We start from the raw sequence: 23,194 nt of genomic DNA on the forward strand, positions 1-23,194 counted from the left end.
GAGGTTAGGGGGGAAATGCCTTAAAGGTAAAAAAAATGCCCTTGGATTAAACATAAGAAAACACAGATTTATATGTTACAGTTGATGAAAAAATGATAAGAATATAGTTTAAGACTAAATTAAATTTTACTATATATATATACATATATATATATATATATATATGTATATATATTTTGGATTCATTGCACACCAACTGAAATATTTCAGGTCTTTTATTGTTTTAATACTGATGATTTTGGCATACAGCTCATGAAAACCCCAAATTCCTATCTCAAAAAATTAGCATATCCATGTAGCAGCACACTGGAAGTGAAGATTATTTAACATTTACACATTTTTAATCTAGTATTTTAAATATTTGTATTTTTTTTATCTCATGCATCACATCACAACACAGTCCATCTGTATAGTATGTTCATAGTACACCTACCTGTATATCATGCTTATAGTATTTAAAATCGGTAGATTATGTCCATAATACCTATCTGTATAGTTATTGTACATATTATAGACCTTGTATATTCTGTACTTACTGCTTATTGCACTTCTGGTTAGATGCTAACTTCATTTCGTTGCCTTGTACCTTACATGTGCAGTGACAATAAAGTTGAATCTAATCTAATCTAATCTAAAACAGCATACAAAGTAAATATTTGCCAAATAATATTTATATGTTGTAGGATTCATTCATTACAGTGACAGTTACAAAAGTTTGAGGTGGGTAAGATTTTTGAATGTTTTTATGTATCTTAAAAATAAATTATGCATTTAGCAGACGCTTTTATCCAAAGCGACTTACAGTGCATTCGAGCTAATATTTTATACCTATATATCTTATGATCACCGAGACAGTATTTATTTGATCAAATGTACTGTAAAAATAATATTGTGAAATTTTGTTACGGTTGTAATTTTTTAATATTATATTATCTAATAAAAGGTAATTTATTACTATAATGGCAGAGCTGAATTTTCAGTCTTCAGTGTCGCGTGATCCTGAGCGCTGCAGGCGTGAGGAAGTGATGTGCGTCTCCTCCTTCAGCGCGACACGCCCAGATCAGGAAAGCGCCTTTTAACGTCCTGGGATCGGTTCAGGTAATTCAATTATGACAACATTTTATTTTTAAATATAAGAACAGTATATGTATAGGCGAGAAAAAACAGGAAACTATTGTTACTGCTCACCCTTCTGTCCCAAGTCAAGCTAAACGCGGTGTTAAAGTGGAGTCAGTGGTTGCGTGTGCTAGCTCGATGCCAAGAAATCAGTTCCTCTCACCTTTTGTTCTCCTGAAAAACGCTTTTGGTCTCCTTTTCTCCCAAATGTTTTTGCTTTAATTTGACAGAAGAAGTTCGCTTGATCTTTGCATAGCAAGTGTATTTTGTTCAGTGTACGTTAACGTTAACGTTACCCCTCCAAGTGTCCAGCTGTTGTAGGCTGCACGTGTGACATTCAGCCCCAGATGTTATAGCAGTCTGACACTCTGTTTATTCTTATACAGTGCTGTTTTTTTTTTATCTCTCTATAAGAGATTGAGTTTGTTCTTTCAGACTCTCCTTAGAGATAAAATAAGTTTGGTTTTACGTTACGTTTCTCAGTGGGCCTACTAACACTAGTTACCTAACGTTTCATGCTAGAACATTATTATGAGTCATCTCAGTGTGTGTGTGTGTGTTTTGGCATCTTAAACATTTACGTAAAACCTGTTGTTGCAGTTATGTCCTCATTAAGTGTAAAATCTGATAAGGAGATCAGTCAGCTGCTGGATGAATATGGCATTAAACATGGACCCATAGTAGGTATGTGATAAAGCCTTTTAGTCTTTTAGAATAAGTTGTAACAACTTAAGTTAGTTATAAAAAAATAAAATAAAAAGTATGTAAAAACGATTTTTTTATCTAAAACGTTTTAATTTAATATTTTTATGTTATTCGTTAAATTTTAGCACTAGCTCAGGAAAGCATGTTAAAGTGTGTTTGTTTTTGTGTGACTCTGGGTAAAGTTGTGCTGCAAATTTGGTGTCGGTTTTGTTTTTGCAGAATCCACACGGAAGCTCTATGAAAAGAAACTGAATGAAGCCATGGCCAAAAAAGATAAGCCTTCCTCTCCTGACAAGACGTACTACCGGGAAGAACGTAAGGCTTCTCTGAAGAAAAAAGACACAGTCTTTGACTTTCCCCATATTTAATGTAGAATTACACTTGTAAAATTTGGTTTTGTTTTCATAGAGGAGGAAGTTGAATACGTGACCTATCATCAGCCCGTGAGTAAAAACTGAACTGAACTTGAAGGATTATATCATCAGACATGTAGTCTATTAATAAGACATTTTTCATATTCACCAGCCACAATTGACCAGACACGAAGGATTTGGCGATGTGTAAGAAGCATATTTTATTTTCCTGAATATATTTTTTCTTAAAAAGTCTTACTGTGCCCTTCCACAATTTAAGGTCTTGAATCAGAGCAGAAAGTCTTACATATAAAGTCATAGTATGAAATTTTGCATGTGTTGTTACTCAGTATTTTTATTTCCCAGTACAAATAACTAAATCAGGATACATGAATATTAAGTGAGTTTATGCTTAAAACAAGAACAAAAACAGTATGTTTCAAAAGGGTATGAAAACTTTTTCCATATTCAAAAAATGTACAGGAATTGATTGGAAGTTGTATTTCCACATGACTCAGAAAATAAAACCCTGATATTAAGCAATAATCTGAGATCACAATCATAATGTCTGTTAAAATGTCTTGAGATCACAAATATTCCTCTGATATGCTTACAGTAATTGTATATGTGTGATCTCTTCCCAGCACAAGGAGGTCGAAGGTCACCGATGCAGATTTTGCCGACGAGTGAGATTCATTGATTCCCTTTTCCATCTCATTTTTTAGCTTTAAAGCATTTTTCAACTACATTTAAGTGGATATCTGCTTTCCCTCCGCAGCATACGCAGGTCAAATCTGACTGATTACAGAGATGACGACAAAGGCTATACCAACGAGTGAGTTTTTATTTTAATAATATTATTAAAAATTATCTTATTTTTGTCTTCTCTTGCAACATGTTACTACAATTTGGCTGTAATCCTGTAGTATAATAACCTCATTTGAAAATAATTGAAATGTTCTTCATGTCTATTTTGAAGGCCCGTGATCAGCCCAGCTCGCTCGTCCTATCAGAGCTCTTCTCGGCCAGGCCCTTCAGTCTCCACATCCATGCAGCGTGGTCCGTCCAGTCCAGAGACCAGCCGATCCGGAGGGGTGCTGAGCTGGCTTCGTGTTTTGGTGTTTCTTATCATTGCTGCATTTCTTTATTACGTGTACACATGTATGGAGCCTGCAGAGGAGACCCCCTTTAAAAGTGTTAAGTAGAGGAATGGAGAGGTTTTAAATATGTTCATCATCCCCAACCTAAACTGATTCTGTACAAGCACCACCATAAATATAGCCTAAGAGTTTAAGAAATAATATTCTGTATGAGTACAGATTGTGAAGTTTAGTACCAGTTGTCATACAATCATGAACTTGTGGATAATGCGTAAAGTTTTATTCAAATACGTGCTTTGTGCATTTTTAAAGTCTAACAGGTACAGATGTGGAAAAGAATAGAAAAGATAGTTGGGGCATTTAAGTCTTTAAAGCTTATTTTCTTATGAATTTTATGTAAGATCCTTTTGCTGTGTATTTAGGGCTTGTGTTCATGGGACATTCAGTGGAGCACTGTTTGCTAAACCATTTCAGTTCGCTCTTAATAAATTCCAGGTGCTGTATTTAAAACTCAAGAGTTATGACTAATGACGTACACAAGGGTGTGCTAGTTTGTGAATAATAGTTACAGCTAAAGGCCATTGTTAGGCACAACGCAACAACACTTTCAGCCAAGACTATTCACAATATAACAAGCTTTCAGTAACTCATTACTATTAGTGAAAATTATTAAGGATTAAATTGTATAAAAATGTTTTTTTAAACAGATTCACTCATTAATTACTATCCTACTGCTGCTTGTCCCTGACATGTTGACACTACCAAAATATCTTTTTGTATTATGTATATAAAGTATTGAACTTTTTTTCTTTTTGACAACCTAAAACAATATATGAATATCATTGTTATTAGAATTGTACTTTGATAATGACAACTAAGTGCATACAAAGGTTTATACTAAAGCTTTTCTCATTTGTTGCTAATTAAACAAACATTTTTCAAACACTTCTTGAATTCCAAAAATGTTTGCTTAAAAAAAATACTGTTTTTAAAAAATAAAATAAAATAAAAAGCCAGTTGGTTTGAAATGTTATCTAATAAAGTGCCATTTTAAGCTTTTTTTCCACTGTGTTTATCGACTTGATTAAATCCTTTGACCAAGTTTTCAGCAGAACTGTTTCCACACGTGTAAAGGCTTCTGGTACGATTTAAAGACTCTAGGAGAGGGTCAGCAAATGTCTGTTAATATTACATTGCAAACTCAGATGGCAGAAAAAAAGTTTATTAAGACTTATTACAGTGAGAAAAACTTTCTGCAGTATCATTTGCTGCTTCTGAAACCGAACAGATGTACAGTACAGTATTATAATTAATGTACTGTAAAGAATAAAGTTTAGATGTCCAGACTTAAATACTATTTAAATTATAAAGACAAGAGAAAAAAAAAAAAAGAGAGAGCCTCTGCTCACCCTCCAGACTCCAATACCGTGATGATGATGTTGATGAGAACAGTAAAGAACACTAAAACAGTGGCCATATTATTCATTGTGTTAAGCCTCGGCTGTAACTTAACATCATTCAGGTCATACTTCACTGAAGGGAACAACAGAAAACACATTGTTACATTATGAAATTACACCAGAGAAAAAAAAAATCCTTCCATAAGTATAAACTAACCAATGAAGATGAGCAGGAGGCCCACAGTGACCTGCAGTGAGATGGACAGTGAGATCAGAGCGATGAGAGGAGCGTAGAAGCGGTGCTGTGCTCCTGAATGCAGCACTGTCTTCAGCTGAGAGGAGTTCACCATCAGAAGAGCCACATCCAACATGCTCTGCGCTGCACTCTTCTTAGTAGCGTAATGATTCATGTTGAAGGGACGATGTGTGTTCCCTGCCCCAGGAGCCTGACAGGGAGTGAATATAATATTCATTGGCCTGTCCATTCAAGAATATGTAACTAAGAAACCGATTATTAGATATTAGTGGAAGTTAACGAGAACAACTTGTGAAAATTCTTAAGAAAAACGTATAGAAATGTTCCAATCTGGGGCTAAAAGATCTCTATTCCTCAAGTAATTCAGGTTCTTTCTGCAGGACAGAATCACTGAAAGCTTAAGCAAAGATGAAACTTCACACAGCACTGCTTGTACACACAACTGAAGGACCTTTTCAACAGAGGTATGAGCATCACTTAGGTGCTACTGCTCGGATGAGTGTCTCGTGGACAGTGTGCTGGCATGTAACATCCAGATATTTAACACATGGAGTCATTTTAAATGTATATTATAACTCTGCAAGATATAATCTGTGCTGTAAAATGCTTTTGTAAAACTGCAGCATATTCAAACAAACGAGAAAAAGATCAGGAAGCACACATCTGTCACTCACCTCTCCTTGTTGATTGAGGGCTTGATTCTCCATTGACTTCAGGTTTTGTTCAGCAAAAGAAATGGTTACAGGAAGCTCACAAACATAACAGCTCAGCCTGAGAAATGTTTTACACCCGAATTCCTAGCTTTCTCCAAAAGATGTGCTTTTAAACATTGAGAGAAAGACCCTCCCATTAGTGTCACCAATGTGTGAACGGACAATAACTTTACTTCTAAAGTCTGATGAAGAGCCTGCATGCTCGAAACCTTTTTTTTTTAAATAAATTTTTGATACTTTTTTGGAGCTTTGGTGTTGCCGACTTTACATTTAAATAAATTTTCAACTTGTTTCTTAGTCGAACACCCAGTTGAGATCGATGTGAGTGCTTTTGCCTGCTCTTTGTCTTCCAAAGTTACACAAATTTAAATTATCTATATATAAAAAAAAACACTGTTTCTATAAGGTCAGTTTTTATTTAAAAAACAAAAAAACATTACATATGACTGGAAATCAAACACTGGCAGTTAAAGATACACTTGTGTGTGCTACTACACACTAATAACAGGCTTTTGTAAAGAAAGAGGATTAAGAGTATTATACTTGAAGGCAATTTTATAAGTGGAATGTCTATTGATCGATATCTCGGAGTTCACAAACAGCATTTTGTTATTCATATCTAGTATAAATCTTAACAGTGCATGGCATAGTGGTGTTATAAATCACAAAGCACTATGGGAACAGTCCTGGTCATGTAAATAAGTGGTCTGATTGGCTACATTTTACACCTCATGCCTTTTACCAATTAAAACTCAAGAAGGTTGTAGATTTCTGCTTAGTCCTTGAGGTTATGATTGGTGAAGGGAGAGAAAAGCCACATATCTGTTCTTTAGCTCCTCTAATCGTTCGGCTGAAAAGAAACAAAAAAAAACATGTTATTTAATATATAAGTTGGTGTAAGAATTTTTGCTAAAAACCAAGACATCCAAGAAAACACTCACGCAGCGTGTGCTTCTCTCCTTTAGACCAGTACCGCTTGTCTGTCTGCAGCTGTTGCACTGTTTGTGTGAGAGACAACGAGGTTTCAGACAGCTGCTTAAGAGCCTCCAGCTCCTGAAACGTAAATGAAGAATATAGAATACATTTGTATTTGAATATGCAAAATTGATGTCTTGAGAGTATTCAGCCATGTTAATATCAAAACACTCCTCGTCTTATTTTCTTGAATCTCATCGATGGTCTGAAATCTCTTCCCTTTCGATTTGATGTTTCTCCAAAAACCTCTGCATGAGGCGTGACGCATGGGCGGGTGAACTGTCGTGATGAAGCTGCTAATCATCAGTCACCCATAGCTGTGGCTGTTTTCGTTGCATTGCATTGTATGGTTTTACTCAATAGAAAAAGTATTGGATAGCCTGATGGTGAAGTCACCTTGGGTGGCCTGAGGGTGAGAAACTTTTAACAAATTTTCATTTTTGGGTGAACTATCCCTTATAGGTATATGGATCTCATGACCCAGGCAGATATGATATGCATCTCGATGCAAAGCCAACATGATATATTAAAGATACATATGAAGCAGCTACCAAAGTGATATGATGCGTTTCACCCATTATGATGCAGTGCGATGCGATTTCAATTCGATTCAACACAATGCCATTTGATGCAATGGAAAAAATATGATAACTTCTAATGCCTCAAGGCCTGTTTCATAAGGCTTATTTGAGTTAGTCTGACTCATTGGCAAATTATTTGGTTCCATAAAGCAAATTTAACTCAGGCCTAGATTTATTTTTTGTTTCTAGCCATGCATCCCTTCTCTCTGGTTTTATTACAGCTGTACCTTTTATAGTTTGCAATCTAAAAGTTTACAATCTAAAATTAAAAAGCATTAAAATAACTAAATTAATAATTAGTCACTGAATTAAAAATGAAAATAAATAATAAAGAAAATGACTATATTTTAACTGCTATAAGAAAAACTCATTTGAGCTTAATTGGTACTGTAGCCTACTAGATTACATTTGATTTACCTATTACAATAGTCCCTTTACAGTTACTGCTATCATAAAAATACACTCATATGTAGGCTTAAAATTCTAGAATCTTTTTTTTTTTACCAAAATGTATATTGTACTCAGAATTATTGCTCTTCTATTCGATTTTGCACTCTCTGTTTAGCACGCGTGCGCAGTGTAGTGCTCGTTCACTCGAGACACTCGCCCGTTGTGTGAGGACAACACAATATCTCAAATGCAATAAACAGTGCAGATACATTCACTGTTTGTCTTGGTGGATCGATTTTATCAATGATCGACATTAAGGGCTGCTAAAGAATAAGCGTGCACAAATTAGTGAGACTGTGTGAATTTAATTTTGCATTTATGGAACTGCTTTAGCCCCGAATTTATTGGTTAGGTTAGGTTAGTCAGGTTTTGGACTTTAATCAGTTTTTCCTTGGGTCTCCGTGGTGTTAGGATGCGTCATATTCACGCAGGAGTGCTGAGAGAACGCACTTGAGAAACAGTTTAGGGAGGAGAAATCAATCTACATATGAAATATTTGTAACAGATTATTGGTCACTTTGGTACAGCGCATCCACTAGTAATTACACATTAACAAATAGGTTTTTTTTTACCAATGCAAATATGTTAGAAACTATGCATCGCGATACAAATGCAAACTTGTATTCAATGCACACTTTTTAAATCTATGCATCACATTGTTAAATTTCTAAGCAAATCAGGGAGTCTTCCCATCTCTAATCCCTTTAAATGACTCCAGAAAAATTATGTAGATGCTTTACCGTATTACAGGCATGCAGGAGCTGATGTACAGACTGAAAAACACTAGCACCAGAGTTGAGGGCCGGAGGGGCTCTCTGGCAGTACGCCTTAAAGTCTGTGTTGTAGATGTGTCCGAAAGCCGTCATGAGCTGAGACATGTCTGAGATGGCCACTTTCAGCGCACAGGGGGAAAGCACAGCTGCAGAACCTGACGGATGAGACTGCAGGAACTCACACTGAGGAACAGAGAGGATCACGTTATTATGGAAACCAAACACCTCATATCAGATGTGAGAAATGGCACAAGATGGTCCCACCTCTTTGTGGAGCTCGTCTAATGCGCTCTGGGTAGACTTCAGCAGCGCCATGGCCTCCGTCAGGCTTTCTTCTCCACGACTTCCTAGTCGCAAATGTTGATCACTCCTTCAATGCCAGTAAATAACAACTGTGTTAAAGACAACAGTTTGAAGAAAGAAAAAAAACTCGTACATGTGTGCATAACAGTTACACAGACCTGTCTGTGAATTCGCTGGGTTTACTGTGGTTTCCGTTCATTTTTTTGTGTTGAGTTGACTGCGTGCGTATTAGATGTTCACGGATATGCGCAGGCCACGGATTGCAGACTGGATTCAGGAGCATATCCAGGTCAGATAAGTGGTCCTGAGACATCAGCTCTCCAAGAAGATCATCGTTCTTTACGCTGTCATCACCAGAGCATGAGTTCTGCCTACATCCATCAAAACAAACAACAAAGAAACAAGACCGCTTTAAATTATTGTAGGCCTGACTCAAGGTTGATGTAAAATCAGTGTTACAAAAACCTGCACAAGTCAGATACCTAGAGTCTGCTTGAATCACCATTAGAATCTGCTCCAGAAACCGCAGTTGCCTCAAAGGTGGTGCACGGCCCTGAAAATATAACAGACGCGACAGGAGTATAGAGGAGTTTCTTAACCAAGTTTCAATCCATCCCAAACATATTTTTCTTGTTGTACATGTACTGCATAAAATGTTTAATTCAATTACGTTACAGCAGTGTTGCAGTAATCTCTATTCTGCTCCTTACATTAAATGCACCAGACTGTATAAAGATCAACATTGTAGAACTTCATACCTTAATTAAATCCTGGTCATTAGCTTTACATAACATCATTTCATAACCAAACCGTGTGAGTTCTGTGAGTGAGAAAGCACAACAAAACAATGAACAACTATCAAACAATAAACACAAGAAAATAACAAAACAGAGCAGACCATGCTTCTGTGGGACCTTTTCTTTGCAAATAAATAATCAGAGTAAGAACTATATTTATGAAAAAAATGAAACAACATACTTATGCTAACCAACATTTGAAATTCTTATATATTGTCCTTCAATGGCATCTAATGATTCTTGCCTGACAAGATTATTTTTGGTATACAGTTGAGAACCTCTTTTTGTCTTTGACCCATACAAAGGATTACCTTGAACTAAATCCTCATTCTGAGTTGATTTCAGTGCGGAAAACTTCTCCTTTAGGGATGGACAAATGCTTTGTAAACACAAACAGAGCAAGACATTTTAGTACACAGATTTGCTAACTACACATCTGGCATCATTCTAATCATGTTTTTAAGTCTATCATGCATCAGACCTGGCGCAAATCCACTTGAGGATATCAGTCCTGTGTAATGAAGGAGAGCAGAGGAGCTCCTGCACACTGTCCGGCTCCCGCAGGTACAGCCCGTCCACCAGAGGACAGCCCAGACTCTGAGCAGACAACACAGCAGGTCAAACAGCCCAGCTAACCTTAGTAACTGTGTTACTGACAACATTTAAACTCGCTAAACAGAGTTCATACACAGCACACACTGAGCTTGATAAGAGAAACGATAAATAAACCAGTCCTAAAATGTAGACAACAGATAATATCTTAAAATATCTGTTATTTTATTTGAACACACAGTGGTTAGCTCCAAAACTAGCAGCTAGTGGCTCATTAGACACAAAACACTACCACAGACTCAGAACAGCTGCTATTAAGTTCGCAAAACATCAGAAATGATTGAATGTGTCGTTTTCTGTGTATGGTGTGTCTATAACGATGTGTAAACTACCTGAAGGCTGTTGTAAACTCGCATAGACAGCAGCTGCTCTGTTGAATTCCCCGCCATGTTGTTATTCCTGTGAGTCTGACTCTGTGCGTCACTGTTGTTCAGCGTCTGCGTCACAGCGACCCCCAGCGGCCACGCGCACATTACAACTGTGATTACAGGATAGAACCATAGACAGTAAAAGAACCACTGATCGAGAACATAAGCAAGCGGCAAACTCCCGCGTTCTCTCGTGAAGCCCATACGTAAGTGACTTAAACCCATAGACCCCCATATTAAAACGCCCAACTTTAGAGCAGAAAAAAAATTTTTTACAGCCTGGTTAAAAAAAATATTTTGGTCTGTATAGCTAATTTTGCTCTTCATGACAACTGTGAGGGGGGTGATTTTTTTTTTTTTAATAGATTTTTTTATTAATATTCCTATGAAATATTAGATATTATTATGAAAATCTTGCCAATTATTACTCCCATTATTACACTTCTTTTTTCATTACATGTTGCCCCAAGAACACATTCATATGCAAATTAGATACAGTGTATAGATACATTAATGGGAAAACCTTTTAATACTTCGTAAAGCAAAATTGTATATCAAACCATTCTGTTATATCTTTCATAACGTAGTTGAGAATCAATAATAATGATACATTGGTATTAATAAAAAAAATACAAAATAATAATAAAAAAAGATTTAAAAACGAAAACTGGTGAAAAAAGAATCCCACTGTTTTTGCCTTTACGTGTCTATTCATATCTTTTTATTTTTTTCTGGTGTCCTCTATAGAGGACAAAGCATAACATATGAATAAATATAATTTTTTCACAAAGTTATTTTTCCTTTTTTTCCCTTATGTTCTAGACAATGTAAAGACATGAAATGACAATGTAATGACTTTTTTTTCTGGTGGTCAAGACAGAGGAAACAAATCAAATGTCAAATGTAGTGAAACAGCATGATTAAATTATTCAAAATATTCCTGGACAAAAATAAGTTTAATTTCAGTGAGGAGGTTTTCAGTAGTATTGCTTTAAAGATGCAATGTCAGAAGAAGAAAAAAATCACAAACATAAACATACTATAATCTCCATTGAGTTCCTCAAATAAAAAGTTGTCCTTAATGCCTGCTGTCTTTCACATAAACTGAAAAAATCTGCCCAGAAATTTCATGTAAAATAAAGAGTAAAGAAAGAGTTATTACATTGAGTAACGGAGACCTCAATCAGAAGAAAAAATATGTTTGTTATGATTGTTCTCAAACATTTCTATGCAAATTGAGCTGAACATCAAAATGATCATAAGTCTTGATGATTAAGTGTCAGGGGTCTCCTGTCCTTGTTTGTATTGTGTTTTAGCTCTGTCTTTGTTTTGCTCTGGTCATCCTGCCTCCTTGTTACCAGTTACCACTCACCCTTGTTCAGTCCTCATTTTACTGAGTGTTGTCACCTGTGCAATAGATGTTTATTACAATATTTTGTAAAACTGACACACTAGGCTGGCTAATCAATAAACCTGTAAATAAAACACATTAGCAACAGAATATAAAACATTGTTATCACTTTAAGATACAAAACACAATGTCCTTTTCTTTATTCTTAGCCGTAAAATAGTAACATTGTCCCAAACTAATGCTGTTTTTTCAGCAAGCAAAAAAAAAAAAAAAAACACACTCCAAAGAATAAGAAGAAAAGTGTCTTCTTACTTGACAATTTACATTTATATATATATATATATATATATATATATATATATATATATATATATATATATATATATATATATATATATATATATAATTAAGATGAGAAGATTAAGTATATTTTGTTTTTCTGTAAATGGATTTTTTTTTTTTTTTAAATTTACCAATTAAAAATCCAAATAAAACTTTTTCGCCAAAGTAAAGAAAATTATTTTTCAGTATTCTCATTAAAAAATACAAAAAAGTATTTCCACAACAATTAGAGTAATGGCAGTGCCAGCATATATATGTACTATAGTTTCTGGGCGCTGTTTACAAAAACAACAGTTTGTATCCATATCTTTTTTGTATTTCTTTAAGAATATTAACAGGATAAGTTTTAACAAGATATAAACAATGGAAAAATCGAAAAGAAATGTATTTTATCTTATTAATAATTAAGTGTATATTTACAATCATCTGTAAGGATGAAAGAACCTGAGATACTTTAATCTTTTTGATTTGATCCTGAGAAACAGACAATACAAACATACACGGGAATCTTCGAGACACCCCACAGAGTGGAGGTGCAGGAGACCTCCTTCCCTTCTGGCCATTTGTTTCATTTTAAATCCCTTCACCCATTTTTCCTTCTACTCAGTCTGCTCAAAATGATTACATGAAAATGTCAATGCAATTGAACTAACAGTCATGTCTGGTATCATTTGAAATGTCTCAGTGCAACTGGTACAATCGTCTCAATCTTACAAATGTAGATTAAAATATTATTCAGATCCTGAGAGTTAAAAGATATTTTGCCTACTGTAATAGGAGTACCCCTTCCCAGGGTCCTCCATGTAAATTACCCGCTGTTCCCATTGAGTTGTAAAATCACCGAGGCTTGGGACCTGTCTCCATCTCGAGGGATGTTTGTCTTGGTCTGAGGTATTTAAACAATTGCAGCAAAAGGATCAGGGCGATTTCTGTAGCCAGAAAGTAGATTACGTTGAATCCTTGTTAGTGACATGAGCACCCGAATGAACAAATTGATATAAAATAAAGAGTTTAATCAAAATGCATTCCAACCTAAATTTTAGGTCATAAAATGGAGTCTGATTAAATAATAAAATGGAGTCAGATTTGAGTTTAACCTAAATTGAATAACTCTATGCGCTGAAAGACCGAACACGCAGGAAACCTTCATCCAGCACCGGATTGGGCCGATTGCCTGGAGCTTACACATCCAAACTTTCCTCCAGGTTATATCAGAAACAAAAGCATTCCAATAAACTGTAACATTTGGAATTGACACAAATGCATTAAGAAATAACAAACATATTGATCTGTTAGAAGAAGTGACTGAAAAGCAATGTTTCCCCCGAAACGGTGTAAGAAGGTAAGGCAGAAGGATAGAGGATATTTTGAGACAGTCTAATAACTCCTGATGCTGTGGCATCAAAAACAGGGTTATGGGAATTTTTAAATAGTTCATCGGCCATTGTTATTGAACAATTTATGTACAAATAAAATATTTGCTCGAACCAGCATTGAAAGAAAAGATATTGGAGTTTATACAGAATATCTTGATTATTCCAGATAAAATATGAGGAAAAAGGTTGTGCTTATAAAACAGAACCCAAGTGAGAAGGACCTGGAAGAGAAATTACATAATTTAGCTGGTAATTTTTCAACATTATAATTACAAAATAAAAAACTAAATCCACCAAATATGAAGAAAATGTCATGTGGAATACAGTTCCAGACGTTGGGTTTTTGAGAAAGTGTTTGGCCCAATTGATTTTTAGAGGATTATAAAACACACAAAACATATTGAGACATATTGAGGTGAGATCATAGGTATTTAAAACCACATATTTCTTTATATAATGTACGCAATTTTTTCATATGAAATTAAGTAACATTTTGTCAGTATTTTTGAGTGTTCTTATCAAGTCGCTATAATTTGTTCAGGGACTGTGTTATGTCATAAGATGTCGACAAGTCACGTTTTCTCATTTAATTACAGGATTTTACTACTAAATTTAAGTTTTGTTAATTTCTATGGCATTGAATAGTAAATATTGTAAATTCTTATTAAGTAGATCTACATAAAGGGCAGCAAGTTGTTAACTTTTGTCTCCCATTGGTGTCATTTATTTCATTTATGACCCTGACAGTAAATAGCACGTTAAAAAAAACTGTCGTTCGTGGCTTTACATGTAAGTCAGATGTTCTCTTCCTGCAAATGGGCAGTTCCTGGCCAGAATATCCTGCAATGAGGACACAAATGAAACTAAGCACAACAGCAGTTCTTCTTCAAAATCAGGACTGTGTTTGCTCTTTGTCAACAATTGGAGACTGGCACTGGAACAATGCTCAGAATATAAAGTTTGATCTAGTTATCTAATGCAAGTGTTGGGACACCTTGTCACTCAAATGATAACCAGAATTTCTTAATCTTTCCAATAAAGGGAAGATGTGTTTTGGCAGTTTGTAAAGCAATGTCACCAGGCTAAAGAAATAATCACAGGCACACAATGAAACACAACCACAGACACTGGCCAAAGTTATTATTGTAGAATACTTTGATTAGATTTTTTTTTTTTATACAGACAAAAAGTGTTGACTTATTTTCCCATTAAATTCTTAGATTTCCATACAGTTTAGTCTACAGTATACAGCTGTGTTCTTTCATCATATATAGATTTTTCTCTTAAGTAACAGGCAGGTAATAATTAATATATTTAATAGTTCAATTTTTTTTCTGTCTTTTTTTATTTTTATTCCTTTGTAGAGCAGAAAGTGTATGTTCAGGAGAATGTGCAGCTGTTTCTTCCATCAGTTAAAAGAGCACTGATGGAAAAAGACAATAATAATAGTAGTAATAATAATAATCATCATAATAATGTACAAGCTGTTCAATTTGAATTCTTTACAAAACAGCAAAAGGAGGGAGAAAGAGGAAGAGACAAACAAAAAAAAGTGCTTAAATCGTAAACAAAAGATGCACATGTGCACATTTCGGCAAAATGTACAGTTGTGGTGCAGTTGTACAATAATTTATAACTTTTATAATAAATATAGTATATTATTTACTCTTTTTCACATTACATTTTTTTTCACCTTACCTTGCATGATATTTTTACAACAGAATGGAACAAAATGAAGGCAGACGATGAAGTTTTGGATTATCTGTTTTCTTTTTTAATATTTATATATGTGTGTGTATATATATTTGTCACTCTATCAGGAGTCTTGATAAAGTGGATGTCTGTTGTGGTGGAGAGGAGGGATACCATACATATACCATTGTTATATACAGTATATATCATAACTGTCCGGAGAGTTGAATGATTGGGGTATACGTCTTAGATATACTGTTGTTAGATTTAAAAATTATTCAGAGACGAGCATAGCTTGAGGCCTATTTGGGTAGTTAAGCTTTGCTGAGGATAAGATAAGGTTAGGAAATGTTGCTTTATTATGGAAAAGCAGGTTTACTGACTGACCCTCCCTGACCACCACTGACCTGCTGATTGTGTCTGGACCTTTCCATGGGTTCAGTCTGTGAGACCTGCCAGCGCTCTCCACACTAGAGACTCCACTGGAACTGTCTGAGCCTGATCCAACCCAGCCAAATGTCAGACAAACTCATGCAGATAGAACACGCTTTCGCTTGGAGGAATATTCTGGGTTCAATACAAGACCACAACAATTACTTTTAAGTCGTTTTTAAAAGAAAATGAGAGACAATTATAGATAATGTTACTGATAAATTATATACGAAGCAAAAATCAAGGTTGCGAAGAGGCACTTTCAATGAAGTGGAATGGTTTTTGAAGGATTTTCAAAAGCAGAAATGTGACAGTTGTAATCATAAAAATGGTACTTACATAAATCTTCCGTATTATTTGAGCTGTTTAAACTACATTTTTACAATCATTTTATGGTCTATGTTGTTGCATCATCATGGCAAAAGTTGTACATTTTGGATTTAACTTTACACAGAAGAGAAGATTTTTTCCCCCCCACACTAAATTCATGTTGAAATTCATACTGTTTACATCTTGTGGCATTTAACACTATTAGAACAATTAGTATTTAAATGTTTATGGATTGCCACATTCACTTCCATTGTAATCCTTGCTGTATCCCCCAGGTTTTTGCTTTATTTTTATAAAGAAAAACAGGGTCTAAACCCAGAATATTCCTATAAAAAATGGGTTTCCATTTACAGATCCAACAACAAATGTCCTGCTAGTCGTAGAACGAGTCAACCCATTTTAAGCAACTTGTCAGATTGACAGTGTGACACTGCTCCACGCCACAGACAGGGCAGAGTATCAAGAGGAGAACATCAGACTACAGCACATTAATGACAGCACAGATGCGCTGGGAGGAGAAGTGTATGTCCACCAACCGCTTAAGAGCCACAGTGAAGCATCGACAGATGAAAGTGAAGTCAAACAACGACAGTGTAAAGCGAACGATATGATATCAACATGCTCCGCAAAGACACGACCGACCAATGCAATGACATGATCTAGTGAAGCTCATGCTTGCATTGTCTGCTTTCGATATTGACCAGTTTCTTTAAACTGGACCATCTAGAAAAGTGTTCTATACAGATAAAGGTTGTTGTTGTTTTTTTTAGATCCATATGTACATGTTGTGAAGCGTAATTCACAGAGCTGTGGGCAGGGCAGTCTGTTGCATAAGTGCCAGTCTCTTTCCCCAAAATGATTGTATTAGGTTGCAATGCATCAACTGTAGCAGTACGATCACAACGGTACCATTCCAGATGATTATGGGGTGTAAAAGGAGGTAACCCCAGATGGTACAATTGATCAGTAGAATGTCAATGAAAAGATCTGACATGGAGAATCATGCATGCCTTTACATATATAACAGGGAATACTGTTCTGTGCAAACATGTTGTTCTGAAATGCTAAAGTATATGGAAAGTCCATAGTGAATGTTTGCTCAGTGAACCTTGATATTGTGCAAAAGTAATGACAACCTCACAGATAGTCCATCTTTAGTTTCTTTGATATTTTTTAAATATAGTATGGCAGTATAAGATGGATTCCCTACCCTGGTGACCACAGTCTGCAGATATTCACACGAGATGATAAATATCCCACACACATGAGGAAAGCAGGTGTGAGTGTGAATGTATTTAAAGGGCCAGCAGATATGCATCGACTGAGCGAATATAATTATTTGAACATGTTTAAAGGGTTGATGCATTTGTTGGTGTCATCTGCACAATATGCATTTTAATGGCTTTTATGTCAAAGAAATATAAGACGCCATTAAATGTTGAGTCTGGGCAAACCCACTGAAACCCTTAAATGCAATTCCAGCTACTTTGAACAAGGTAAGACATACTAACAAGGCCATTTTGTCGTAAAGCTGATTGCCGTTGCTGAGATGGAAAACCACTGAAATCCCACCCAGGGCCACTGAATCTCTGTGATGGGATTGCCCAAATCCTCTACCCTGTGGCATATGTTAAACATGAACATGATTTTTGTGTTTGAAAAAATGCTTACTCCCACTTAGAGTGAAGCTACAAATTGCCCTCAAATAAGAGAATACTTTTTCTTTTACCCAAAATGCTGTTAAACAATGATCATTAAAATGGTGCGGCAACGTTTTTGTCGTATTTTTGTTATCAGCAGACGCATTATAATTGAATTAGTCTAAGCTTCAAATTAATATTATCTTTGTTAGTACTTCTTTTTTCTAGCTTTTTTATGCTTTCAGGACAGACACGACACACATAGACACACACAGGGAGAGAGAGATAGACAAAGTGAAAATGAAAAAAAAAAACATGGTGATCACAATAAATAAATGAATAAATAGATACATGATGTATATATATATATATATATATATATATATATATATATATATATATATATATATATATATATATATATATATATATATATTTAAAGCTAATCCATAAAGCATTACTCAGAGTAATAAAAGTCATTTTCTGTGATATCGCAATGATAATCCGAGCACTCGGGATGACGGTGGTGATAGTAAGAAGTCAAACATGATAACAATGATACTGAGTTTAGTAACACTGATAAAAAGTAAAGTGAATGGACCCCTACTCCACCTGTAGGGAACATATTCCTTTGCATTCTGAGAAGTCAATAGTCGCCAGCACTAAAGAGCCGCTAAAATCCATTGGGTCTGGATTCCTCACCTTCTCAGGTCCATCCAAAGGAACCACAGACATGCAACAGACTGGCCTCCTCTCCACACGGTGAGAGGAGAGGTGTCTGTGGGGCTGTTGTTGAGACATGAGGAGTGATAGTGTTTTCGTGGATGGTGGTAGTGGGGGAATGATTGTAATGGGTTGACCCTGTCATAGTATTGGGTGTCGACCATCTACCACATGTCTGTAGAAGCCTCCCCCACCAGCCTGACCTGCACAGGTCCACATCCTCAAAGTTTTTAAGGTCTTTTACTCTGGAGCCCAGTTAGTCATAGAGAGGTCTCCAGGGCGAGGAGGGGGTACATCTGCTGAGATGGGGTTGTCCAATGGCCGTCTAGACCTGTGGGGAGGTTCAGCTGGTAGACGCTGCTCTCAATGGCATTGTTGTTGCGGTTAGATGTGTCAGGGAGGCTGTACTGGCGGTAGGGACGGGGCGGTGGGCGGCTTCGCTGTGGCTGCTGGACCGGAGGAGGAGGGGGCTTTCGGAAGGCCGGATGCAAGTGCTGGTTGTTCCTCGACCACTCCGATTCATCGTCAATGTCAGTGTCATCAATCAGTGGGATGTTGTGGATGAAGTCGTTGATGAGAAACTCGGGGTGTGCCATGAAGTTGTGGATGGAATTCCTGGATGCGGGTTTCTCGATTCCATCGTAAAGGGAGCTACGGAACGCTTTCACCACCTGCATCTATACGGGAAGAGAGGGGACGAGGCACAGAGGAGGAAAGAGAGAAAACAGAGAGCGAGAAGTGAGGACAGGGAGAGAGTTGAGACAGAAGAGGGGTGGAAAGCAAAGAAATCTCTCAGTACATGTGTGACAGAAAAGACCTGAAACATCATAGAACCTGAACATGCCTTACAATGCACAGACAGCTCAAGATCAGGTTGCTGCAAAATTGCGCACTAACTGAATTTGTCTTTAAAAAATATATATTAGGGTAGGTACAGTAATACCTAAAGGTGCAATGTGTAATTTCTAGTCACACACAAAGTATACTTCAGTTTTAATGTGAATGCTTAAACGCAAAGTATGCTTCAGTTTAAATGTAAACATTTAAACCCAATGTTTATGTTAGTTTTGGCGCAAACACTAAATCCCTAAGTATTCTCCAGTTTTAATGTGAAGACTTAAACCAATGTTTACTTTAGTTTTGGTGGATTTATTTGGAACTATCAGTGGAGCAAAAATCAGTAAAATATCAGATAATATAATTTTTAAAATGTAACCTTAATTTTTTATTGTATTTATTGAACAGTCAAATAAAAACAATGGCATACTTGCTTGTTGTTCTTTACCAGTCTAAATATCGGCATTCTTGCTTATATGATATTGCTTAATAGGTTGGGATTTGTAACAAAAACTGTACCACTAGAAAAACACTACAAATTTTTACTAGTTTAATACTAAACATTTTCTTTCCTTTGGTCATCCACCAGTGCACGGTGCCCCTGATCATTGGTTAAGCCAATGATGGGGTGCTGAAACAAACAGATTGCAATTCTGTTTTAGGTTTTATGCTGCAGAAATTACACAATGCACATTGATTATTCAGATTCTAATACCTATACGCTAAGGCTTTAAACTAAAGCTGCACAACCAGATCTTAAGTGTTTCTCAAAGAAAGACAGCTGAAAAACTAAATAAAACCAAATGTACAACACAGGAAATGGACCCAAGCTGACAGTCCACAGTTATCACTCAGAATCAAAGGTGATGGACATTCTCATAAGCTCAAAACAGAAAACGGACCAGGCCTCAAAACAAATAGATGAATAGAAGCACAAAGTACCAAACAAAAAGCCAATACAAAACATATGCCATGTCTGTATATTGACTTAAAAACTGAAGTAGTGACACAGAGAGAAAGAAAAACATAAAGGAGGATGTCTTGATGTACACATAGACACACAGCCAATGGATGAAACAGTTGGTAAGAATCTGCAACACGGTGCTAAGCAAAGGGGATGTGATGAATAGTCAGAAGCATGACTGGGGGTCCGGCTGGTGGGATGGAGGGAGGATGCACCCACAGTGATGCACTATGCTGTTCTCAGAGGAGTACAATATACTCCTCAATTGTACCAGCAGCATTCAGGAGTGGAGTAACAGTGAAGCAATGGCACTCCTGTAATGTGATTGTGATGTCATAACAGAAGCCATAGAGACAACATGCTATCAGCCAATGATGTCAGTTAATGCCAATGAGTGAAAAATAGGTCATAAGCTGTGAAGATACACTGTAAGGTGTTAAATATCAAAGGATCTGTAATCTCATCTATGGTTTTATATGTCTCCCTCATCAGCAAAATTAGTTTAATTACAGTTTGCATTCTACTGTTATGATTTAATGGAAATTAAAATTCCATATAATAATAATAATAATAATATTTATATAAAACATATGGGTGTTTCTTAAATTATGGGCACTTACAGAAAAAGAAGACTTTTTTCATAAATAAATTTGGTCATAAAAATGACATTGTATAAAATGATCTCACTATTTTAATTTCAATATGTAGTTTCAAAGCTCTATGTATCCTAAAACTAAATAATGATTGTAAATATTTTAGGATAAGCTGAAAATATTACATCTTAAGTAAAAAACAATGTACGATAAAAACATTCTGCTCACAGGCAATATTTTCCTTTTTGGCTGTTAATTATGGCAGAAACGTACAATCTCCAATTCACTTTCACAACAAAAATATATTTTGATATTTTAGGATGGAATCATAGTTTGAGAGTTTTTTTTTCAGTTTTAATATGACCTGCATATAAAAAAGTTATTATTATTATTTTTAAATCAACTCATATGACATAAAAGTGGATATTTGAAGAAACACATGCAAATGATCTACAGATGTAAGTCTTCTCTGGTAGGCCTATATGATAAATTACTCTATAGGCTCAGATCACATTTTCTGCCAGAGGATAAGTTATACAATTTCCAGAGATGTCATCTAGATGGATGATGATGACTTTTCTGGGACTAGTCACTTCCTGGCACTGAGCAATTGATAACATGACACCAACCGCTGTGACAGAAGACCTTAACAAGCCCCATCGCACTAACAAGAACAGAGCAGGCACAATAAACAAAGTCACAGCATCTCTGGTTTCTACAAAAGTCATCTTATCAGCACAAATGGATCACACCTTTGTACAGTTTCATAGGCCTGGAATTGAATTTTGTTTTTATCTTGGTAAGGGATACTATTCTTGATTACTGTTCGGATGACATTTTCATATCGTGGATGTTTAGAGAGGTGGGGAAAAGCACATTAAGTGAGAGAGATAGAGAGAGTGTGAGCATCTTTTGGCATGCAGCAGAGCAGTCGAGTGCAGATGAGACACAGAGAAGAAGAGCTGAAGAGTGCTGATGAGATCTGCCTCAGGCTATATCAGAAAGCAAAATGCTCATTCCAGTACAGCTGTCTCATTGTCATGTTACAGGAACAGAAACAATGAAAGTCGTGGTCAAACTCAAAAACTTGAATGCATGATGGTAAGCAGTCAGGCTCATGCTGTAAGAGTAACTCAAATGTGGCCGGAGCACATATACACACGCGTCTCTCATGTGTATATATTTAGAAGGAAGGAGATTTTTGAGTGCGATCCTTTGCTGTGGCCACGGGCCGGTGCCGCCCACCCCAACCCTCTTTTCAACACTCACCCAGCAAAGGAAAAGAAGCTAAAATGACCAAGAAAGAATTTACAAGAGACAAAATGAACAAACAGGAAGGGACGGTCAAGCATTTGGTTAATTTCTCATCTGTTTGTTGAGAAAAAGTCATGCAAATCTGAATTGAGTGACTGTTTGTTTTCATTTTTGTTCTTTGAGTTTCTGTCTTTCTGGAGGTTTTTTTTTTTATTTTTTTATATTTTTTTGCATGGATACAGGTAAACGTTCGAGTATATCGCCCACTTTTGGGAAATGTGTGTTTGTTTAAAACTGATTGAGTTTTTTTTTTTTGGCTCTGGATGTTTGCATGCCAGATTACTATCCACTGTCTTTCAAAGAAAAAAAGCTTGATGGAAAAACTTTATCATTAAAACCCAAAAAAAAGACTTCTTTACTCAACAAATATTTCCCAAAGACATCTGAAATGAAAGTAGTTCTACACAGAAAGACTAAATGATAAGATGCAGGACAGAAGATGAAGTATTTAACAAAGCAGTGATGAAATAATGACTTCATGTTGAATTTTTAAGAATGCATTCAGAAATGTTTTTGCATAACTCTTTATAATGAGTACGTAATAAAGCGATCACAAATGAGTGAATTATCAATATCTAACTGCTGACTTTAATTTGACATAATCTATATTTAGAAGTGACTGTAAATGCTCTAAATCATACAGTGCATTTCTCTCCATTTAAAGAATTTCACATTTTATACTATTAATTTAATTAAAAGTCACAATTTAAATTGAAACTATCTACATTTTCTCTCTTTTTTACTGCAAAATGTCAAACAAGGTTTATAAGGAGTTCATTTTAATTACAGCAATAGGTGTCTTCTTGAAAGATTTAACTATGGTGAACTTTGTGAAATTATACAATATTATACATTTAGCAATGCACTTTATAAAATGCACTGTATAATCTGATGGCAGAATTCACACAGTCTATGAATATGTTTTTTTTTTTTTAATCAGATGGTAGTAATCAAAGCTAGGAAAACTTTAAGAAATTAGCATCGCTTGGACATTTCCACTTATATTCCAAAATATATTCCACTGGCTGATAGTGAGCATCTGTGTTTAACAGTGAACCGTTACCATACAATGCAAATGTTTGAGCAAATGAGTGAGAT

At 35.7% G+C, this 23,194-nt stretch overlaps 4 protein-coding genes across 6 annotated transcripts in view; 1 reads left to right on the top strand and 3 right to left on the bottom strand.

Annotated features, from left to right (window-relative positions):
* The first annotated feature begins 940 nt into the window (after positions 1–940).
* Positions 941–3,784, top strand: LOC127944640 (emerin). The gene is made up of 8 exons (XM_052540726.1): positions 941–1,098; positions 1,717–1,800; positions 2,041–2,136; positions 2,230–2,264; positions 2,347–2,381; positions 2,819–2,860; positions 2,953–3,009; positions 3,154–3,784. The coding sequence occupies exons 2-8, from the start codon at positions 1,719–1,721 to the stop codon at positions 3,377–3,379; spliced, it is 573 nt and encodes a 190-aa protein (XP_052396686.1). The 5' UTR covers positions 941–1,098; positions 1,717–1,718; the 3' UTR covers positions 3,380–3,784.
* An 813-nt stretch (positions 3,785–4,597) lies between these two features.
* Positions 4,598–5,778, bottom strand: LOC127944641 (ninjurin-1-like). Its single transcript, XM_052540727.1, has 2 exons — positions 5,605–5,778; positions 4,598–5,120 (listed from the first exon to the last, which is right to left on the bottom strand). Exons 1-2 carry the CDS (start codon positions 5,635–5,637, stop codon positions 4,887–4,889), a joined length of 267 nt encoding a protein of 88 aa, XP_052396687.1. The 5' UTR covers positions 5,638–5,778; the 3' UTR covers positions 4,598–4,886.
* A 261-nt stretch (positions 5,779–6,039) lies between these two features.
* Positions 6,040–10,632, bottom strand: LOC127944639 (HAUS augmin-like complex subunit 7). The gene is made up of 10 exons (XM_052540725.1): positions 10,467–10,632; positions 10,004–10,119; positions 9,834–9,901; positions 9,484–9,545; positions 9,208–9,278; positions 8,884–9,096; positions 8,687–8,792; positions 8,390–8,605; positions 6,585–6,696; positions 6,040–6,493 (listed from the first exon to the last, which is right to left on the bottom strand). The coding sequence occupies exons 1-10, from the start codon at positions 10,605–10,607 to the stop codon at positions 6,432–6,434; spliced, it is 1,167 nt and encodes a 388-aa protein (XP_052396685.1). The 5' UTR covers positions 10,608–10,632; the 3' UTR covers positions 6,040–6,431.
* A 4,062-nt stretch (positions 10,633–14,694) lies between these two features.
* Positions 14,695–23,194, bottom strand: part of LOC127944638 (plasma membrane calcium-transporting ATPase 3) — a 51,980-nt gene continuing 43,480 nt past the window's right edge. For 2 of the 3 annotated variants that reach the window (XM_052540723.1, XM_052540722.1), the window contains one exon: positions 18,891–19,065. In XM_052540723.1, the coding sequence (XP_052396683.1) occupies positions 19,040–19,065 (26 nt within the window). In that variant the 3' untranslated portion in view covers positions 18,891–19,039. Of the gene's footprint in view, positions 19,066–23,194 lie in introns of all 3 variants that reach the window. The other variant, XM_052540724.1, reaches the window with a different exon arrangement.

Source organism: Carassius gibelio, chromosome A23 (genome assembly GCF_023724105.1).
Source record: "Carassius gibelio isolate Cgi1373 ecotype wild population from Czech Republic chromosome A23, carGib1.2-hapl.c, whole genome shotgun sequence".
NCBI lineage: Eukaryota > Metazoa > Chordata > Actinopteri > Cypriniformes > Cyprinidae > Carassius > Carassius gibelio.

Coding starts and splice junctions, on each gene's coding strand:
- LOC127944640 (XM_052540726.1), top strand. CDS start 1,719: ATGTCCTCATTAAGTGTAAAATCTGATAAGGAGATCAGTCAGCTGCTG. Junction 1,801..2,040: donor TAAACATGGACCCATAGTAG/GTATGTGATAAA, acceptor TTGTTTTTGCAG/AATCCACACGGAAGCTCTAT. Junction 3,010..3,153: donor GACAAAGGCTATACCAACGA/GTGAGTTTTTAT, acceptor TCTATTTTGAAG/GCCCGTGATCAGCCCAGCTC.
- LOC127944641 (XM_052540727.1), bottom strand. CDS start 5,637: ATGGAGAATCAAGCCCTCAATCAACAAGGAGAG. Junction 5,121..5,604: donor CCCTCAATCAACAAGGAGAG/GTGAGTGACAGA, acceptor ACTCCCTGTCAG/GCTCCTGGGGCAGGGAACAC.
- LOC127944639 (XM_052540725.1), bottom strand. CDS start 10,607: ATGTGCGCGTGGCCGCTGGGGGTCGCTGTGACGCAGACGCTGAACAAC. Junction 9,097..9,207: donor GTGATTCAAGCAGACTCTAG/GTATCTGACTTG, acceptor TGATGGATGTAG/GCAGAACTCATGCTCTGGTG. Junction 8,606..8,686: donor TAGACGAGCTCCACAAAGAG/GTGGGACCATCT, acceptor TCTGTTCCTCAG/TGTGAGTTCCTGCAGTCTCA.